This window comes from Pan troglodytes, chromosome 6 (assembly GCF_028858775.2).
Source record: "Pan troglodytes isolate AG18354 chromosome 6, NHGRI_mPanTro3-v2.0_pri, whole genome shotgun sequence".
NCBI classification, from domain to species: Eukaryota; Metazoa; Chordata; class Mammalia; order Primates; family Hominidae; genus Pan; species Pan troglodytes.
This window is the reverse complement of record NC_072404.2, coordinates 37960531-37979931: the sequence shown is the minus strand read 5'-3', so window position 1 is coordinate 37979931 and position 19401 is coordinate 37960531. Positions and strand designations below refer to the sequence as shown.

The window sequence follows — 19401 nt, the reverse complement described above, 5'->3', positions numbered from 1 at the left end:
TTTAAAATGCTTACCTTTGTGAGAGGGTGGAATAAATTTTTCGACTTCTTTCATTCTTTGTAAAACGATATAATAAGTTTAGAAAGTAGTTACTGTATTGGTTTTGTCCTTTTGCTGCAACTTCTCATACATTCATGATGACGTTAGCAATCTCCTTTATTCTGTTGATGCATTGAATGCTTTTTTCTCAGCTAGAATGAACAGGTGTTTCTTGTTGATTGCTTTGGGCATTTATCCAAGTAGATCACAAATACCCATGTCTGTCTGCTATGTATACATACAACAACCAAGGTATAATGTTTATGGGCATGAAACATGGTATTTAAAATGAGTGAAACCTGTGTTTCCCCTTAACAACCAATCTCTTTTACCCAATACAATGGGTTCATAAGTTATAAGGGACATCAAATATGACTCTATCCAATGATAAGTTATATGGAGACTTTTCGTAGGAGGTAGCCTGCCCTGCTGAGAAGCTTTAGGGGTAAGGTTTCTAGGGCAGTTTTCTGAACAATTCTATTGATGAACTTCCCTGTTTGTTAGCATCTAAATTTAATATCTTTCTGAACATAAAGCCGGCTTTTTATTTATCTTCCGAAATTCCTGCCTCAGCTTTGCCCCTATGGATCCTAGGAAACCAGATTCATTTCAATGCTTGGGGTGCATTTGCATGTTGACAGCACTGTTAGAGGACTCTTGGGGCCAAAGGACGTCCACTAGCTTGGAAGCTGGTGTGTGTGCCTCTTACTAAGTGGATGTAAGCCAATTAACTTCTTTAGGCCTACTAAACTGGATGTTGTTGAGATCCTCTCTAGCTTCATCCAAATATTCTAATCAGAATGATTGAGACATTTGACTTCATTTAGGTGTTGAGGGCAGCCTTGGAAATACAGACACGGAGGGAGTAAATTTGCTTTTATTCACTTACAAAGACTCTTAAATACAGCCCAATGTCAAAGCATCCAGGGGATTGGCTGTATTGGGGCATATTTGGTGGACACATTGCTTTATTTATTTAAATTGCATCCTCTTTTTTTTTCTAGTTGCAAATGAAGCTGGAGACAAGAATGCCAGACCACTGGCCCGCTTCTCTCGTGAGTAAATCTTGTTTCACTCCTTTCCTGGTCTCCATCAGAAAATGTTCTCCAGAGATCTTTCCCCCATGCGGTATAGCTCTTCAATTCTGTCAGGTGTTAATAAAATAGTAATGTAGGAAATATCATCTGGTTAACATCCCACTTGAGCCCAGGCTGGTGAGCTACTCATTGCTACTGCCTTTTCAATCCTTAGAACTGTGGTTTCCAAATTGTGCTCTAAGCCTTTGCTATTCCAAGTATGGTCCTCAGAGCAGCAGAATCGACATCACCTGGGGGCTTTTTAGAACCATGAAGCCTCAGTCCCCCGACCACCCCTTCAGACCTACTGAGTCAGAATTTGTATTTTAACACATCTACAGGGGATGCCTGTTCACATTAGAGTTTGAGAAGTGCTGTGCTAGGACTATCCTTTCAATCTTTTAATGAATGTTTTATGACGATAAAGTGAGGAGAGGTACGTGTAATGCTTGTAGCTATGAAGGCATCATCACCATTCAAAGTGGACTTATGGACTAACTCCACTGGCTTTTCCTCCGTTTGGTGACACTTTGAAGCTTAGATGGATTGAATGGGTTTCCTTAGGCATTGGGGATATTCCTAGGGCTGTGGTTAGGCCATGGGGCTTCCCTTGACTCCTTTGTCTCCAGGTCTTGATCCCTATGAGTAGGAGTCTAAAGCCTCTCAATGGTTTCTGTACCAGTGTGATCAGCAAATTATCCAGCAAGTTAATGCACTCCCTGGAACGAAAACCTGGATTCCAAAGAAGGGGGAGGAAATACTAGAGACGGATGAGGGTGGAGTGGAGACGCTCCCCAAACCCACTATGCACCAGGTGGAGAAATCGTACAACTGTAAATAGAAACGGATTTATCACTGCCTCACTGGCTTTCACTAAAAGTAATTTCACTCACACTATCTGGGCCTCTGTCTTCGCACCTGGAAAATGTTCAAAATTGGACATAGTTACATTAATTTTTTTTTTGCCTTCCTAAAAGTCACCTCATCGTTCCCTCTCTAGTATTGACTACAAAAAGACTTAGTAGCTGACGTGCCATCTGACTTTTTTCCAGGTCAGTCAAAAATGTTGCTGTCTTTTGAAATTGTGGCCTGGGAGGAACTCTATAAATCCCTAGTCACTGCATTCCTCATGCAGGGTTGACTAGGTCTGAGTGTGGACAGTGCCATAGTAAATCTTATTACATAAAGCTGAAAGTATAATTTCTCTATTTACAGGGCTTCTTCTAAACTCTGCCTCCCAGCTCTTTTTGGAAGGCTTTGAAACGTTGGGATTGATTTCCTAGAAATGGTTTTTATAGAACTGTAATAATGTACGATAATGAAAGAGCATGAAGTGCTCATATTTTAGAAATTGTGTAATAAAACACTCGCTTCTCATGAGCCCCATTCCTCACTGCCCTCCTACCTGGAATCATTATTTCCAAAATAGATATTTCATCCCACAGCTCAATGTGGTTGAAGAATATGCTTTTATCCCATTTTTTTCTTCATCTCCTGAGCAGTTGTCAGGCAAATAAATAAGCATGAATCGTGACCCAACCACGCTGTGAGGGCTGTGCTGGGTGCCCCTTCCCCCATGGGAGTCCCAGAGGCTCACTACAAGACAGAGGAAGGTTGGGGGGAGGGCGGTCCTTGCATGAGAGTTGAGGCAATTTGTCCCTTCACAGAGAAAGGAAGATAACTTCTTGTGTGAACTTCTCAACTGTATGACTGGGTTGAAAGGATGATGTGTCTTCAAAGCTTATTATCTTGAGACAGGTGAGGACATGATGAACACGTATCTGTGTAGGAAAAAGTAATTAGTGGCAAACCAGTTAGGTTGGACTGATACAGGGAAAAAAAGGAGAACGAAAAAGCTTCTGAGTTAATTGCCATACTTTGGAAAAAGTCAGATGGCACGTGAGCTACTAAGTCCTTTTGTAGTCTAGAGAGAGAAAGATTAGATGACTTTTAGGAAGGCAAAAAAATTATTTTTAATGTAGCAATGTCCGATTGATGCTTACTTCACTTTACCACCTTGAAACTGACCTTCATTGTGTGGTGTGAATGAAGAGTTCAGTTTGGGAAGATTGGGAGGATTCGGATGATAAGTTTTTTTTTTTTTTTTTTTTGAGACTGGAAGATGAAGTAGTGCAACATTCTCTAATTTTTGCATCCAACAAGACAGCCTTGACAGTGTGCGTTGCCCAGTATGGAATCAGGCACGACGGGGATTGGCGGGGGCGGGTGGCCAGAGCCTGTGCTGTGATGGCTGGACCCTCTAGAGGTCAGCAGAGATCTGGGAGTGGGGACTTGGGAAGGGCTGCTTCTGGTGGTGGATGCCGTGGAGTTAGTCCTGTGAGACTCTGGATCTACCAGGCCCCTTCACCACCCCTGCCCCATCATTGCAGGCTCAAGCAGTGGCTTCCAATCAACCTGACTTCAGTTAGAGCATCTGCCTAGCAACTGTGGGCACATACAGTAACATGGGGAAGTCATTCTCCTAGAAGTGAGGGTTAGGGAAGAGGGAAGGGAACTCAAAGGAAGCAGAGAGGATCTCTTCCCCTCACAAATGCTGGGAGAATGACAGTGTCCAGGACAGTGAAGAGTTGAGAGTGACCTTGACTTGAGTGCGCTGTGTGAATGCAGGCACACCAGCTTCCAACCAGCAGATGGTTTGAGAATGGCATCTATCACAAGGCCAGTTGTCCCAGGGCGAGAGCCACCGGGTGTGGGCACTGCCATGCTCTGCAGTGGACAGGGTGAGCTAGAAGAATACCTCATGTGGGTACTGCATGGTGGGCACCTCACATGGGTGGCGCATGGAAAGTACCCCATGTGGGTACTGCATCGTAGCCACAAGGGCAGTGTGGGGAACAGCTGATCTCCCCCGCTCAGGTCCAGGCCTCAACTTGGTGAGGAGCTCCTGGAACCCACTGTGGCTCCTGACATTGGGGACTTCTGGGATGAAGTCAGCTGGCTGTGGGGTCCCTTTCTAGTCCTACTCTCTGGGATGCTGGTGAAGCTGCCCTCCAGTGCCAGGCCCTAAAAGCCCTCCTCTCTAGACATGTCTGTTTTATGCATCTGTCGGTCTCTGTTAGACAGTCAGCTCCTTGAGCCCATGGGCCATGTCTGGTTGACTGCACCTGACCTAGAAAAAAACGCTGATTGAAGACTGCATAAACTGGCCCCTTTCTGCTCCTTTGCCCCTGCTCCTCTGCATCCTAATCAGTGAGCCCTCCCATTATCAGCATACACAATCCCCCAATCCCCCCAGAATATATCCTCAAAGGTCTCCTACATGCTAGTGGGAGAGTCCCCAGCAGCCACGATGTAAGCTCTGGAGGTCAAGGCTGGCTTTGAATTCTGTGTCCAGAATTATGAATTCTGTGCCGCGTTGGGCAGGTAACCTTACCCCTCTAAAAACACATTTTCCACACCTTAATCCTAGAATAGTACTGTGTCTAGAATCGGTTTCTTCTTGGTCTCGCTGACTTCAAAAATGAAAACATGGACCCACCTGGTGAGTGTTACAGTTCTTAAAGATGGTGTGTCCATAGTTTGTTCCTTAAGATTTTCAGATGTATCCGGAGTTTCTTCATTCTGGTGGGTTCACGATCTTAATGACTTCAGGAGTGAAGCTGCAGATCTTGGCAGTGAGTGTTACAGCTCTTAAAGGTGGCATGTCTGGAGTTGTTTTCCTTGGGGTTGCTTCATGGTCTCGCTGGCTTCAGGAGTGAAACTGCAGAATGAGTGTTACAGCTCATAAAGGTAGTGCAGACCTAAAAAGCCAGCAGCAGCAAAATTCATTGCAAAGAGGGAAAAAACAAAGCTTGTGCAAGGCACAAGCAGACCCAAACGGGTTGGCTGGTTGAGGGTGGGGGGGGGGGGGTGGCCTGCTTTTATTCTTTTTGGCTCCACCCACATCCTGCTGATTGGTCCATTTTACAGAGTGCTGATTGGTCCGTTTTACAGAGTGCTGATTGGTCCATTTTACAGAGTGCTGATTGGTCCATTTTACAGAGTGCTGATTGGTCCGTTTTTACAGAGTGCTGATTGGTGCATTTACAAACCTTTAGCCAGACACAGAGCACTGATTGGTGCATTTACAATCCTTTAGCTAGATAGAAAGGTTCTCCAAGTCCTCACCCAACCCAGAAGCCCAGCCAGATTCACCTCAATGCTAGAGCTTATTTCCAAGTTGTTGTGGATGATCACATGCAAGGGTGAATGTTAAAATACTTGAAAACATGTGACGTGGTCACTGAACATCAGAACAGATGTTGGTCATGGACTATGTGAAGGACTAGAGTCCAGGAGACCCCTGACAGGACAGACATGGACCCTTTAATTGCTGGATGAAGCTGGGGCAGCAGAGGTGGATATTGGCCCTGATAACCTGGAATCCATTATATGAAGCACAGGGACTGTATACCACAAGTGCTCAATAAGTGTGGCTGGTTGTTATTACCTTGAGTTTTCAGCCTTCCTCCCCTCTCTTCTTCCCTTTTTTCTTTAATTTCATATATACTTATTGAAGACTTTTCTGTTCTTCTGTGAGCCATGGAGATAACACAGATGAGTTGGTTTGTCTTCAAAGGGTTTGCAGTCTAATTAGGGAGACAGAAGTGACTACTACAGTACAGCATGTGGAAGGAAATGCTAGCAATTGGTAGGAGGAGCTGGGAGAGTCAGAACGGGGACGCTTCAGCCAGCCTGGTGTGGAGGTGAATTCAAGGGAGTCCTCCTGGAGAAGGTGAGCATCAGCTGAGGCTTGAGGGTCTGAATGGGGATAATAGGTAAAAAAGGTAACTTCTAATCTTCATTGAAAAAAACTCCAAATACCACATGTAAGGGAATGAAGGCCACATGTAGTGTTCAGACATGGCCACATGTAGTGTTCAGACGTGGCCACAGTGTGGCAGAAAAAGCCCAGATTTTGGTGGCATCTCTCTCCTCTAGAGGATGTAAAAGACGCTGCATTCAGTGCATTGGCCAGAGCTTCTGTCAGGAGTCCAGGGCATTGGAGGAGCCCGAGCCAGGGAGACAGTGCCCACAGAGCTCTTGTGGCTGGGCAGCTGTGTGCTGGAGTTCTGGTTGCTTTCCTGAGGGAGGACTAATTTCTCCCCCAAGATGAGCAATCATGGACAAGAAAATACAAGAATCCTCCCTTATCTGCGGTTTCACTTTCCCAGTTTTGTTTCTTGTGGTTAATAGCGGTCTGAAGATGTGAAATGGAAAATTCCAGGAATAAACAATTCACAAGTTTTGATTTGAGTGCTGCTCTGAATAGCGAGATGAAATCTCACTCTGCCCCACCCACGATGTTAATCCTCCCTTTGTCCAGTGGATCCATGTGTAGATGCTACCTACACGTTAGTGACTTAGGAGCCCTCTCGTTTATCAGATTGCAGTGCTTGTGTTCAAATCACCCTTATTTTATTTAGTAATTGCCTAAGTGCAATTTCTAAGTGCACTTAGTAAAAAGTGCAAGAGTACTGATGCTGGCAATTTGGATACACCACAGAGAAGCCAGCAAGTGCTTCCTTTAAGTGAAAAGGTGAAAGTTCTTGACTTAATAAAGAAAAAAACTGTATGCCAAGGTTGCTGAGATCCACAGGGAGAGCGAATTTTCTATCTGTGAAACTGTAAAGAAGGAAACAGAAATTCGTGCTAGTTTTGTTGTTGCACTAAAGCTGCAAAAGTTATGGCCACAGGACAGGATAAGTGCTTAGTTAAGATGGAAGTGTTATTAAATTTGCGGATGGTAGACATGAACAGAATCGTGTTCTGATTAACAGCAATCATGTTAGGCACCATCCCTGGTTTCAGGCAGTTGTCGGAACGTACCTCCTCGGATAATGGGGGACTACTATAGCGGTATCAAAAGCAATAAGAAAATAGAGATTAATTAAGAATCCAGGTATTTTTGGAAATAGATTTTCCTGTGAAAGAGCTGGAGTACTTAGGGTGGATGGGGGAGTGAAGCAAGGGGCGGCCCTTCGTATTTTTGTGCTGGGTGAATGATCACCTTCCCTCGGCAGAGGTGGGAAATGGAAGGCAGAGATGTGCGGTGGGGTGATCGCTGGGGTTGGTTGAAATAGAGGGAGGCAGCACCTATGACATGGTGATGCCATGTATGGAGCCCCAGAGGGAACTCAAAATCATGTCCGAGACAGTGCTAGAGTTCAGCCAGGGAACTTTACTAGATCAGTTGTTATGGCTAGGAGGGTTGGTGACAAAAGAAGGGAGCTTGAACTGGGGATGGATGAAGACAAAAAGAAGAAGAAGAAATATGTGGGAGGAATGACTGAGAAATGCCATGAGTGGGGGACTGTGGCTGGTGGCTGGGCTTTCAGTGTTCTCAGGGGCATGTACTACGTTTGAGACAGAACCATATAAGGGATCCAGGACAGACGAGATCACGTACATGTAGGGTGCTATGGCAAGCAAAATAGTCAAACTAATAGAAATGCAGAATTGGATGGTGTTTGCTAGGAGCTGGGTGTGGGGAGGAGCAAACAGGAAGTTGTTGCTCCATGGGTATAAAGTTTCTATTATGTAAGATGAATAAGATGTGGAGACCTGCTGTACAACATAATCCCTGTAGTTAACAATATGGTATTGTGCACGTTAAAATACATTAAGAGGATAGCTCTCATGTTAAGTTTTCATACCACAAAAACCAACCAATCAATCAACCACGCAAGCAACACAAAAGAACACAAGACAGCTGGCTACTAGCTTCTTATCTATACTTATAATCATCCTCTCGCAGCTCCCCCAGTGACCGGTGACACATCCATGTTTCAGAGCCACAGTTAGACCCCAACTTGTGTTGACCCAAAATTTCTCTGCTTGCCCACAAGGGGACTTAACCACTTTATCTTACCCCATTTCTCCACCCCTTTCATCAAACACAGTTGTTATCAGGCAAGCCGATCAGCTTAGTTCAGTCAACAGATGTATTCATTGGGATTTGAAAGATTTCAAGTTAAAGTAGAGTTTACAAATGATCCAGTCCAGTGCTCACCACTCTGTCTAAAGCTCAAATCCCTTGTATGACATCCCTGTCATGGGGTCATGAGCTCTCTGCAGGAGCCCATCCAGCGGAGGAATATTCACTGTGTCCTGGAAAGCATTGATGGTCGTGGTCAGAGTGATGGACTGGCATGTGTATGGGGGTAAGGGGCAGGACACTGAGACTCACTCTGCCTTCTCTTTTTGAATGTGCTTGATAGAGTCTTTGAAATATATCCAAAGACATATCCCTAGGTCCCTAATATGTTAGCCAGTGGTCCACCAGTGGACTGGCTGATGATTCCATAAGTAGCTTCTAAGAGTTTATGGATGATACATGTAACCCAGATGTCAGCTGGAAGCTCCAAGTCCATTGAGATCTAGGTGAAGAGGCTTAACACTGCTGTTGTGTGCTGACATTTGGAAGTTCAGAGCACTCCCTGATGCTTCCGTGAGTACCTGGGATGGTGGTGTTCTTCTGACCCTGATTTCCTACCTCTGTCGATTGCTTTCCTCTATTTGCTTCTGGCTATCTTCCTATTGCTCTGACATAGTCTCAGATGTGCTACGAAGCTCCTCCTCCTCCTTTTTCTGGAGAGTAACCAAAGGCATTGGTCAAAGCAGAGCTTGACTGAAGATTAAGAAGGGATGAACAAGAGAGAGCCACAATATGCACTGCAATTGCAGACAGACCATTTAAATTCAGTTTGATTTTCAACAGTCCATTCAGCCATTCTACCACCAATAAAAATTTTAAAGACTGCTTTGCCCATGCTGCTCCTGGCCTACCACTGTACATCCTTTTATCCTCATCCTCCTCCATTCTTTACCCTTTATTTCCACCTCCCTTTTAGGAATCAGAGCCACTCCTGGGATCTGTCATGCAGAGCAGCCACTTGACTATCTCTCTTGCTTTGATGGATCTGCTCACACCCTTGTCCTCAGCATCTCACGTCCTACTCCTTTCAACTTATATTTGCCTAAATGCAGACCAGTTTCTGCTCCCTTAATGGGAATGCTGTACCCCTATTGAGATAATAGCAAATATTTACCCTTGCTACATGTGTACACGCTTAGATAATTGAAAAATATGAATAGAATTTTTTTTGTATGTAATGTAACCCCAGGGAGGGCAAGGAAGACGTGGCTGTTGCACTCCAAGCACCTCCTCCTCTATCCTCTCAATATATACTCCTTTGAATAAAGTTAAGATGAAGTTTTAGGTTTCTGCAAGAGACAGATGAGCATAACCTGAAAACCTTCTCATTTTTTACAAGCACATAGAAATGCTGAGTGAAATGTTTTAAAAATGCTTTTAAATGCACAGTTAAACTTGCAATAAAGAAAGGGAACCCCACAGGTGCCAGCAATGAAGGAAGAATTTAATATCAGTACGGTAAGCTGTTAACATGTGTGCAGATTTTGCAGCTATGCTGCATGGGGGTGGTGCTGTTAAGTCCATGGAATCTAGTAACACATGTTTTAACATCTACATAGGGAGAGGAGATAAGACCTTGGGCTATGCAGGGTGGAGAAGTTGGATCTGAAACTTCTGCCTAACTCGGACTCTTAAAACATATGGCAGATTGTGTTTTCCAAAAATATTTGTAACTATATCTCCCATCCCACATGCTCTTCTTGCAATGTGATGCTGACAAGCCTCCCACTGAGATGGCGAGGCCTCTGTTTTCTTCCCTTGAGTCTGGGTGGCCTGTAAATGTGGCAGAGATGATATGATGTGACTTGCAAAGTTAGATTATCAGAAGAAACAGCTTCCACCTGCTGTCTGTTGGGATACTTGTTCTTAGAGCACTGCCATAATACTGTGAGGAAACAGAGGCCCTGTGGAAAGCCCATCTCTGAGAGCTTCCCAAAGTGCAAGTTTTTGAGCAAAATGGGTGGTTATTGTTGTTGGAAGCCACAAGTTTGGTGTGATCTGTTACGCATTAATAGGTAGTTGAAACAAGGTCTATGTCTCTAATAAAAGAGAGATCAGGAAAACAAAATGCACCCATTAGCATAGAGGGGTAATAAGGTAACTTGCTTGGCTTTTCTGGCTCTTGAGGAAAAGTCTTCCCTGGGCAATTGAAACTACCTGAAAGGTTCAGGAACACTTTGAGCCTAAGAAATTAACAAACATTAGTTCTGGGCTACTAATGGCAGAATCAAATGAAAAATCTTTTGAAATACAACCCAAGTCATAAGATATTCTCATGGAGAAAACAAGACCAACTAAGTATGAGCTCACAGTCAAAATTAAAAACAAAATAAGACAAAAAACCTATAAGAGGCAGCAGTCCTCCATGATGAGCAAGAGTCAGCGAACACAGATAATTAGAGCCTAAGAACTTGAGATGCAGGTCGAGTGTCCTTTACCCAAAATGCCTGGGACCAGAAATGTTTTGGATTTTGAGTTTGTTTCTGACTTTGGAATATTTGTGTATGCGTAATGGGATATCTTGGGGATGGGACCTAGGCCTAAACACAAAATTCATTTGTGTTTCATATATATCTTAAACACATAGCCTGAAGGTAACATTACACAGTATTTTAAATAATTTCATCCGTGAAACAAAGTTTGTGTACATTAAATCATCATTGAACTGCAACCTGTCATGTGAGGTCAGATGTGAAATTCCCACTTGTGATGTCATGCTGGTGCTCAAAAAGCCTTGAATTTTGGAGCATTTTAGATTTCAATTTTTTGGATTAGGGATGTTCAACCTGTGGTATAATGACAAACTGGAAAAAAAAAGACTAGGTCTATTTAAAAATGACAGAAGATATAAAATGAGTTGAAACTCTAAGAAAGGAACAAGACCTTGGAAAAAATGGAAAAATTTAAAGATAATCCGTAGAACTTCAAGAAATGTAAAATATAGCATAAAACCCCAACAAAACAAAACCCAAACACAGTTTACCAACTATGTTGAATAGGACTAAAAGGAGAGATAATGAACCAGAAGAAAGATATATCTGAGGAGACTATCCAAAATGTAGCATAGAGAAATGGTGGATGTAAAAGAATGGTCAAACACTACGGAAGACAGAATGAGAAAGGCCAGCACACATTTAGTAGGAGTTCAGAATGAAAGACCAGAGAGAATATGGACAAAATAGTAACTAAAGATCTAGTGGCTGAGAATTTTTCAGAATTGACTAGTGATATGAATCCCCAGACTAATGAATTGTACCCAGTTTCAATCAGGAAAATAAAAAATCTATTGGCAGATACATTATAATGAAACTGCAGAACAGTATAGACGATGGGCAAACACCAAAGATAATTGAAGAGAAAAGACAGGTTACCTACTGTGTCTGAGACTACGAGTTTAGTGTTTTGTTTTTTTTTTTTTAATTTTTATTTTTGGTAGTTTTGCTCTTGTCACCCAGGCTGGAGTGCAGTGGAGTGATCTTGGTTCACTGCAACCTCTGCTTCCTGGGTTTAAGCCATTCTCCTGCCTCAGCCTCCCAAGTAGCTGGGACTACAGGCATGCGCCACCATGCCCGGCAAATTTTTGTATTTTTTTTTTTAGTAGAGACAGGGTTTCACCATGTTGGCCAGGCTGGTCTCAAACTACTGACCTCAAGTGATCCACCTGCCTTGGCATCCCAAAGTGCTGGGTTATAGGCATGAACCACTGCGCCCGGCTGAGTTTCTTTTTTTCTATGTTAAAAGAACTTCAGTTTTTAGCTGGGCCTATGTCCCCATATCCAAAAACAGTTAAAGCTAGGTGTGACCATGTAACTAAGTTCTGGTCAATAGAATGTAAGCAGAGCTGTCAAAGAAAGGTTTCTGGAAACTTTCTTGAGGCTTTTGTGTAGTCTTCATCCCCTTTCTTTTTTATCCCTTTTTCATCCTGCTGCCTAGGACACAAATGTAATGCTTAGCGCTCTAGCTGCCATCTTGGACCACAGTGATAATGCTCAAACCCAAGGGTTGGTAGAATGATAATCTAAAGATTTTGTGAAACAGAGCTGCTATATCAGTTCTGAAAGGCTTACATCTCACTCAACAGAGATATAAACTTCTATCTCTGATTTTTATGTAACAGAAATATAAGCTTTTATTTCATTTAATCTACCGGAATTTTGAGTTTCTGTTATTCAGACGTAACTAATCATAACTGATGTATCTATCATAGATTAATTATTAGACTGACTGTAGACTTCCCAATAGTTTATTTAGAAGCCAGAAGTCAAATTGAATAATATTTGTATAGAGGTGAGGGAAGAATACTGTTGACCTGAAATTTTAAATTGAGAGAAATATCATTTAAGAGTGACGGCAAAATAAAGACATCTTTCAGGCAAACTCATTCTGAGAGAATTTATCATATACGTCCTTCCTGTGATAACTGCTAAAGGATATACCTCAGGAAGACTGTTGAATCCAGAAAGAAGAATGAACATAGGATACAAGGACTAACCATTATTTATGTAATTCACAATTAAAAATTAAAATGAATATTAAGATGATTGCTGCTATTTAGTTTTAAAAAATAAAAATGGCTTTATTGAAATATAATTCACATATTATAAAGCTTACCCATTTAAAGGGCGTAATTCAATGATTTTTCATATATTTATGGAGTTGTGCCACCATCATCACCATAGTCTAATTTCAGATAATTTTTGTCACCCCAAAAAGAAGTCCTGTGCCCAATAGTTACTTTTCATCTGAGATCCATACCCACAGTCCTAGAAGGCTATTTAAATATTTCTTTTCTTATAGATTTGCCTATTCTGGCCATTTTATATAAATGAAGTCATACAATATGTGGTCTATTGTGACTGGCTATGTTTTTGATTTAGCATAATGTCTTCAAGGTTCATCCATGTTGTAACATGTATAAGCAAATCATTCCTTTATATTGCAGGACAATATTCCCTACTATGGATATACGTTTTATTTTTCCTTTCCTCAGTCGATGGACATTTGGGTTGTCTCTAATTTTTGGCTATTGTGAATAATGTTGCTATGGATATTTGTGTATTATTTTAAAAAGTGTATATGTGTTTTTATTTAGCTTGCTTATATACCTCTGAATGGAATTGCTGGTTTATATGGTAACTCTAAGTTCAACATTTTGAGGAACTTCCAGACTGTTATCCAAAGTGGTTTTACTCTTTTATATTTCTGTTCACAATGTATGAGGGTTCCAATTTCTCTAAATCCTCCTCTACACATGGTATGGTTATTTAAATAAATTTAACCCTAATGTGTGTGAAATATTGATATATTGTGGCTTTGATTTGTATTTCTCTAATGACTAATAATGTTTAGCATATTTTAATATGCTTATTGCCCACTCGTATATCTTATTTGGAGAGCTAGATTTTAAGAAAAGGGGTAGCATCCCATTCTCTGAATTTCTAGTTGAAGGAAGCATACTTAAGATGGAAAATTGTCATTACAAAAAAACTGCCAAACTTATTTATTAACCAAAAGTTGAAGAAAATGGAAACCCCTAAAGTGTTAGTTTCTAAACTGGACTCATAATTTCTCCTCATCCCTATAGAAGTTCCTACTCCTGTGTTTTCTAACTGAATTGGTGCCATCCTATTTATTAGGCAATATTAACTGAAAACCTACAAATCATATATGCATCTCTATTCTCCCTCATCAGTCACCAAATTCCACTGATCCTGACTACTGAATTGTCTTATTCAGATCATTCTACTTTATTCTCACAGTTACAACTTTGTTTTAAATCCTTACATTCCTTATGTAATGGATTCCACTGAGTCTCCATCTTCCTCTGTGAAATCAATTCTCCTCCCTGCCAGAGCAATCTTTTAAAAGATAAATCTGACCATGTCATTCTCCCTCTTAAAAGCCTTCACACACATTCTAGGAAGATAAAATAGACATACATTTTCCTATTTTTCCCATGAATTACAACTAAAACCCCTGGATATTATATACAAAATAAACAAAAGAATACTCTGAAGGCAAAAAGAAGAAGACAGAGTGACTAGACGACTTGGGACCCAAGAAACAACATGGTGATGAGTTCCCTGAGTTTTCTTTTTTTATCATATACCATAGACTTCGAGCTGAAAAAGATAAAAACCTGGAAACGACAACAGGTACCCCCAAAAAAAGAGCCCTAACATAACTCTACTCTCTACCTAAGGACCAGGAAAGGGGAAGCCTAGCAAGACAGAAAACTTTTAGATAATAAACACTCTACTCCCTCCAAACATCACAGAAAAAGCTGTGGCCCCATCCTCACCCATTCCAAAAAAGGCTTGCTGGGAAACCTGGATGTCCACCCTCACAAGGCTGTAACAAGGTATCTCAACACCCTTGCTGGCATGGCATCAGAAAAAGTTAAACAGAGAGCTGGCCCTTTCATCTAAATCAGCCTTCCTCCCATCATGATGTCAGTGGAGAATATGTGGGGAACCTAGGCTGCCACTTCTAACTGACAGTAACCAAGCATCCCTCTTCCTTCCTGCTGAGCTGAGTGTCAGGGGAGGCCTAGAGGAGAATCAGGACTATAGCATTGTACAATGATAATGAGGTCATTCCATACACAGTGTCAGTAGAGACCATGTGGGGAGCTGAAACTCTCACCCCTTCCCAGTGATAACAAAGCTACATCCTTCCTCAGGTGTCAATGGAGCAATGGAAGCCCAGTAGGGAACTTGAACTTCTACCTCTATCTGGCATAATAAGGTAGTGCACCATATTCCTTTGCTTAATCTGTGCCATAGAAAGTCAGTTCAAACAAGATAAACCTGAAGAAACCCATGCCAAGATTCATTATTATTATTATTATTTTATTTTTAAAAATTTGAGACAGGGTCTCACTATGTTGCCCAGGCTGGTTTTGAACTCCTGCACTCGAGCAATCCTCCTGCCTTGACCTCCCAAAGTGCTGGGATTACAGGCATAAGCCACTGAACCCAGCCTCATAATTAAACTTCTAAAATCTCAAGAGAAATCTTGAAAGCAGCCAGATAAAAGAGACATCTTACTTATAGGGAAAACACAATTTGAATGAGAACAGATTTTTGATCAGAAGCCATGGAAGCACAATATTTTTCAAGTGCTAAAAGGGTAGAACTGTCAACCTAGAATCCCCTCTAATCAGCAAAAATATTCCTCAGAAATGGAGGGGAAATAAAGACATTATAAAATGAAGGAAAACTAAGAATTTGTTGCCAGCAGGCCTACTCTAAAAGAATATCTAAAGAAAGTTCTCTAAACAAAAAGAAAACAATAAGAGAAGGAACCTTGGGACATCAGAAAGGAAGAAAGAACACAGTAAGCAACAATGTGGCTAAATCCAATAATGTTTCCTTCTCCTCTTGAGTTTTCTAAGTTATGTTTGATGGTTGAAGCAAAAATGTTAGCACTATTTGATAATGTTCTAAATGTATGTATAGGAAATATTTAGTACAATTATATCAAAGAGGAGAAAGTAAAGGGACGTAAAGGGAGGTAAAGTTTCCACATTTTACTTACACTTCCAAAATGATAACATCAGAAGACTTTGGTAAGTTATTTATGTATATATAGTGTAATATCTAGTACAACTATTGAGAAAATGATGCAAAGAGATACACAATAGGTAAAGTGGAATTCTAAAAAAGGTTCAAGTAAGCCACAGGAAGGCAGGAAAAATAAACTAGATAAATGAAAAACAAAGAGGACAAACAGGAAATAAAAAATAAAAGCAGATGTAAGCCCTGACATATCAATAATTACATTAAATGTAAATGGTCTAAATATAGTAATTAAAAGACAGAGATTGGCAGAGTGGGTTAAAAAACATGACCCAACTATGTGCTATTAAAAACTCACTTCAAATATGACTGTATAGACAGGTTGACAGCTCATGCAAACATTAATTGAAGGAAACCTGTAGTGGCTATATTAACATCAGATAATGTAGGCTTCAGAATGAAGAAAATGCAGAGGCAGAAAGAAACATTATATAATAATAAAAGGGTCAGCCTACAAGGAAGACATAGCAATCCTATATATTTATGCACCAAACAATACAGTTGGAAAATATGTAAAGTAGAATCTGTTAGACCTAAAATGAGAAATAGAAAAATCTACAATTATAATTGGAGACATCAACACATCTTTCTCAACAATAGATTGAACACAAGACACAAATTATGAATATCAGGAATAAAACAGGGGATATCACCACAGACCATGCAGATATCAAAAGGATAATAAGGGAATACTGTGAACCGTGCTACACAGATATATTTGATGACTTAGATGAAATGGGCTATTTTCTTAAAAAGCATAAACTACTGGCCTGGCTCACGCCCATAATCCCAGCACTTTGGGAGGCCGAGGCGGGCAGATCACGAAGTCAGGAGATCGAGACCATCCTGGCGAACATGGTGAAACCCTGTCTCTACTAAAAATACAAAAAAATTACCGGGTGTGGTGGCGGGCGCCTGTAGTCCCAGCTACTCAGGAGGCTGAGGCAGGAGTATGGCGTGAACCTGGGAGGTGGAGCTTGGAGTGAGCGGAGATTGTGCCACTGCACTCCAGCCTGGGCGACAGAGTGAGACTCCATCTCAAAAAAAAAAAAAACAAAACAAAACCAAAAAAAAACCACATAAACTACCAAAACTCATCCAATGTGAAGTAGATAATTTGAATAGCCTTATAACTCTATACTAAGAAAGTTTAGTATGTAATAAAAAACTGTCCTCCCCCCACAATCTCTTGAGTCCACATGGTGTGACTCAAATATTCTAGCAAATTTCTAAAGAAAAATTAACATCAATTCTACATAATCTCTTCCATAAAATAGAAGAGAAGGGAATATTTCTCAGTTCATGTATGAAGCTAACATTGTCTTGATGTCAAAACTGAGAAAGACAGTACAAAAAGAGAAAAATTACAGACCAAAATCTCATTAATATAGATGCAAAAATCTTTAACAAAATTTTCACAAATAGAATTCAATAATATATAAAACAAAGTCTACGCCACACAACCAAGTAGGGTTAATTCTATGGATGCAAGTATCATTCACTATTCTAAAATCAATCAGTATAATCCACCATGTTAATAGGTTAAAGAAGAAAAATTACATGATCATATCAATTGATGCACAAAAATATTTGACAGCATTCAATATTCATTCATGATAGAAGCTCTCAGAAAAATAATAATTTAGGGGAATTTCTTCAACTTGATAAGGAAGATCTACAAAAACCTTCAACTAACTTTATATTTAAGGGCAAAAATGGATGCTTTTCTTTAAAAATGAGAACAAGGCAAGAATGTTCAGTTACACCACTCCTATTCAGCATGGTGTTGAAAGCTCTAGCCAGTGTAATAAGGGATGAAAAGAAAAATTTAAAAACATACAGATAAAAAAGACAGAAGTAAAAGTGTCCCTTTTGCAGATGACATGGTTATCTACATAGAAAATCCCAAGGAAGCTAATTAACAAAATTTCTAGACTAATAAATGAGTTCTAGCCTGGTCACAGTATATAAGATAAACATACAAAATCAATTCTATTCCTGTATAAAAGTAAAATCATATTTACAACATATAACAAGGTGAATCATATAACAAGGTGAAATATGTAGATGTAAATCTAACAACACTTGTATGTACAAGACTTGTATGCTGAAAACTCTGCAGTGCCACGAGAGAAATCAAATAACATCTAAATAAGTGGAGATGCATACTGTGTTCATGGATTGGAAGATGAAACATAGCAAATATGTCAGTTCTCCTTATAATTATATGCAGATTTAACACAATTTCTATCAAGATCCAAGCAAGATTTTTTATGTAGATGAGAGTATTCTAAAATGTATACAGAAAATCATAGGAAGTAGAACAGTTAAACCATTTTTAAAAAGAAAAAAAAGTGTGAGGAGTCTATCTACTCGATTTCAAGGCCTATATAACTACATTGATCAAGATGAGTGGTATTGGTGAAAGCATAGACTTACAAATTAATAGAATAGAATAGAAAACCCAGAAATGAATCCACAAAAATATGCTGAACTGATTTTTGACAGAGATGAAAAAGCAATTCAATGGGGGAAATATGACCTTTTCAACAAACTGTGCTTCAGTATTGGACATCTGTAAACAAAAATACGAACCTTGACCTGTCTTACACATTAAACAAAAAATAATTCAAAATAGATCATGGGCCTAAATATAAAACTGTAAAGCTTATAGAAAAAACAGAAAATCTTTGGGACTTAGGACTAGGAAAAATGGACTTGACACAAAAAAATATGATCTATAAAAGTAAAAATTGATAAATTGGGCTTCATCAACATTAAAAATTGATGTTCTGTGAAAGATTTTGTTAGGATAAAAAGACATTCTACAAGGTGGGATAAAATATTTGCAAACCACATATGCAACAAAAGACTGGTATCTAGAATGTATAAAGAATTCTCAAAACTCAACAGTAAAAAGCAAACAACGCATTTTGAATATGGTCAAAGAACATGAACAGACATTTCACCAGAGAAAATATACCGATGGCAAATAAACACATAAAAAGATATGAAAAGGGAAAATGCAAATTAAATGCATGAAGAATGAAATGCAAATTAAAACCACAATGAGATACCACTGCACACCTACCCGAACAACTAAAATAAAAATGGTGATCACTCCAAATGCTGAGGGTGCAGAGAAACTGAATTACTCATACCTGGTTGGTGATACAGCCATTCTGAAAAGTAACTTGGTAGTATCTTAAAAAGCTAAACATACAACTACCATACGACCAGCAATTGCACTGTTGGGCATTTATCCCAGAAAAATGAAGACTTATATTAACACAAAAACCTACATGAATGCTTATAGCAGCTTTTTCCATAGTAGCCAAAAATTGGAAGCAACCCAGATGTATGCTAACAGATGAATGGTTAAACAAACTGTGCTGGACTATTACTCAGCAAGAAAGAGGAATGAGCTACTGATCCATGCAACAACCTGGATGACTCTTCAGAGAATTACAGTGAGTGAAAAAAACCAGTCCCCTAAGGTTACATAATGTGTGAGTCTATTTGTATAACATTCTCGAGATGACACAACTATAAAGATAGAGAACAGACTAGTGACTGTTGGGGGCTAAAAGAGGGGGTAGGGTGGAAGGAAAATGAGTAAGGCTATAACAGGATAACATGAGGGATCTTTGTGGTGATGGAAATCTTTGTAAATTGACTGCATCAATGTCAACATTCTGGTTGTGATCTTGTACTATGGTGTTACAAAATGTCACCACTGGGGGAAACTTCATAAACAGTTCAGGGAATC

At 40.1% G+C, this 19401-nt stretch overlaps 1 protein-coding gene across 7 annotated transcripts in view; it reads left to right on the top strand.

Moving 5' to 3' along the window:
* Positions 1-19401, top strand: part of PDE1C (phosphodiesterase 1C) — a 593630-nt gene that overhangs the window by 89265 nt on the left and 484964 nt on the right. For all 7 annotated transcript variants that reach the window (XR_001719169.4, XR_010158831.1, XM_003318247.6 and 4 more), the window contains one exon: positions 1044-1094. Coding sequence is in view for 5 of the 7 variants with exons in the window: in XM_003318247.6 (XP_003318295.2) it covers positions 1044-1094 (51 nt within the window). In the remaining 2 variants the exon portion in view is untranslated. The remainder of the gene's footprint in view (positions 1-1043; positions 1095-19401) is intronic.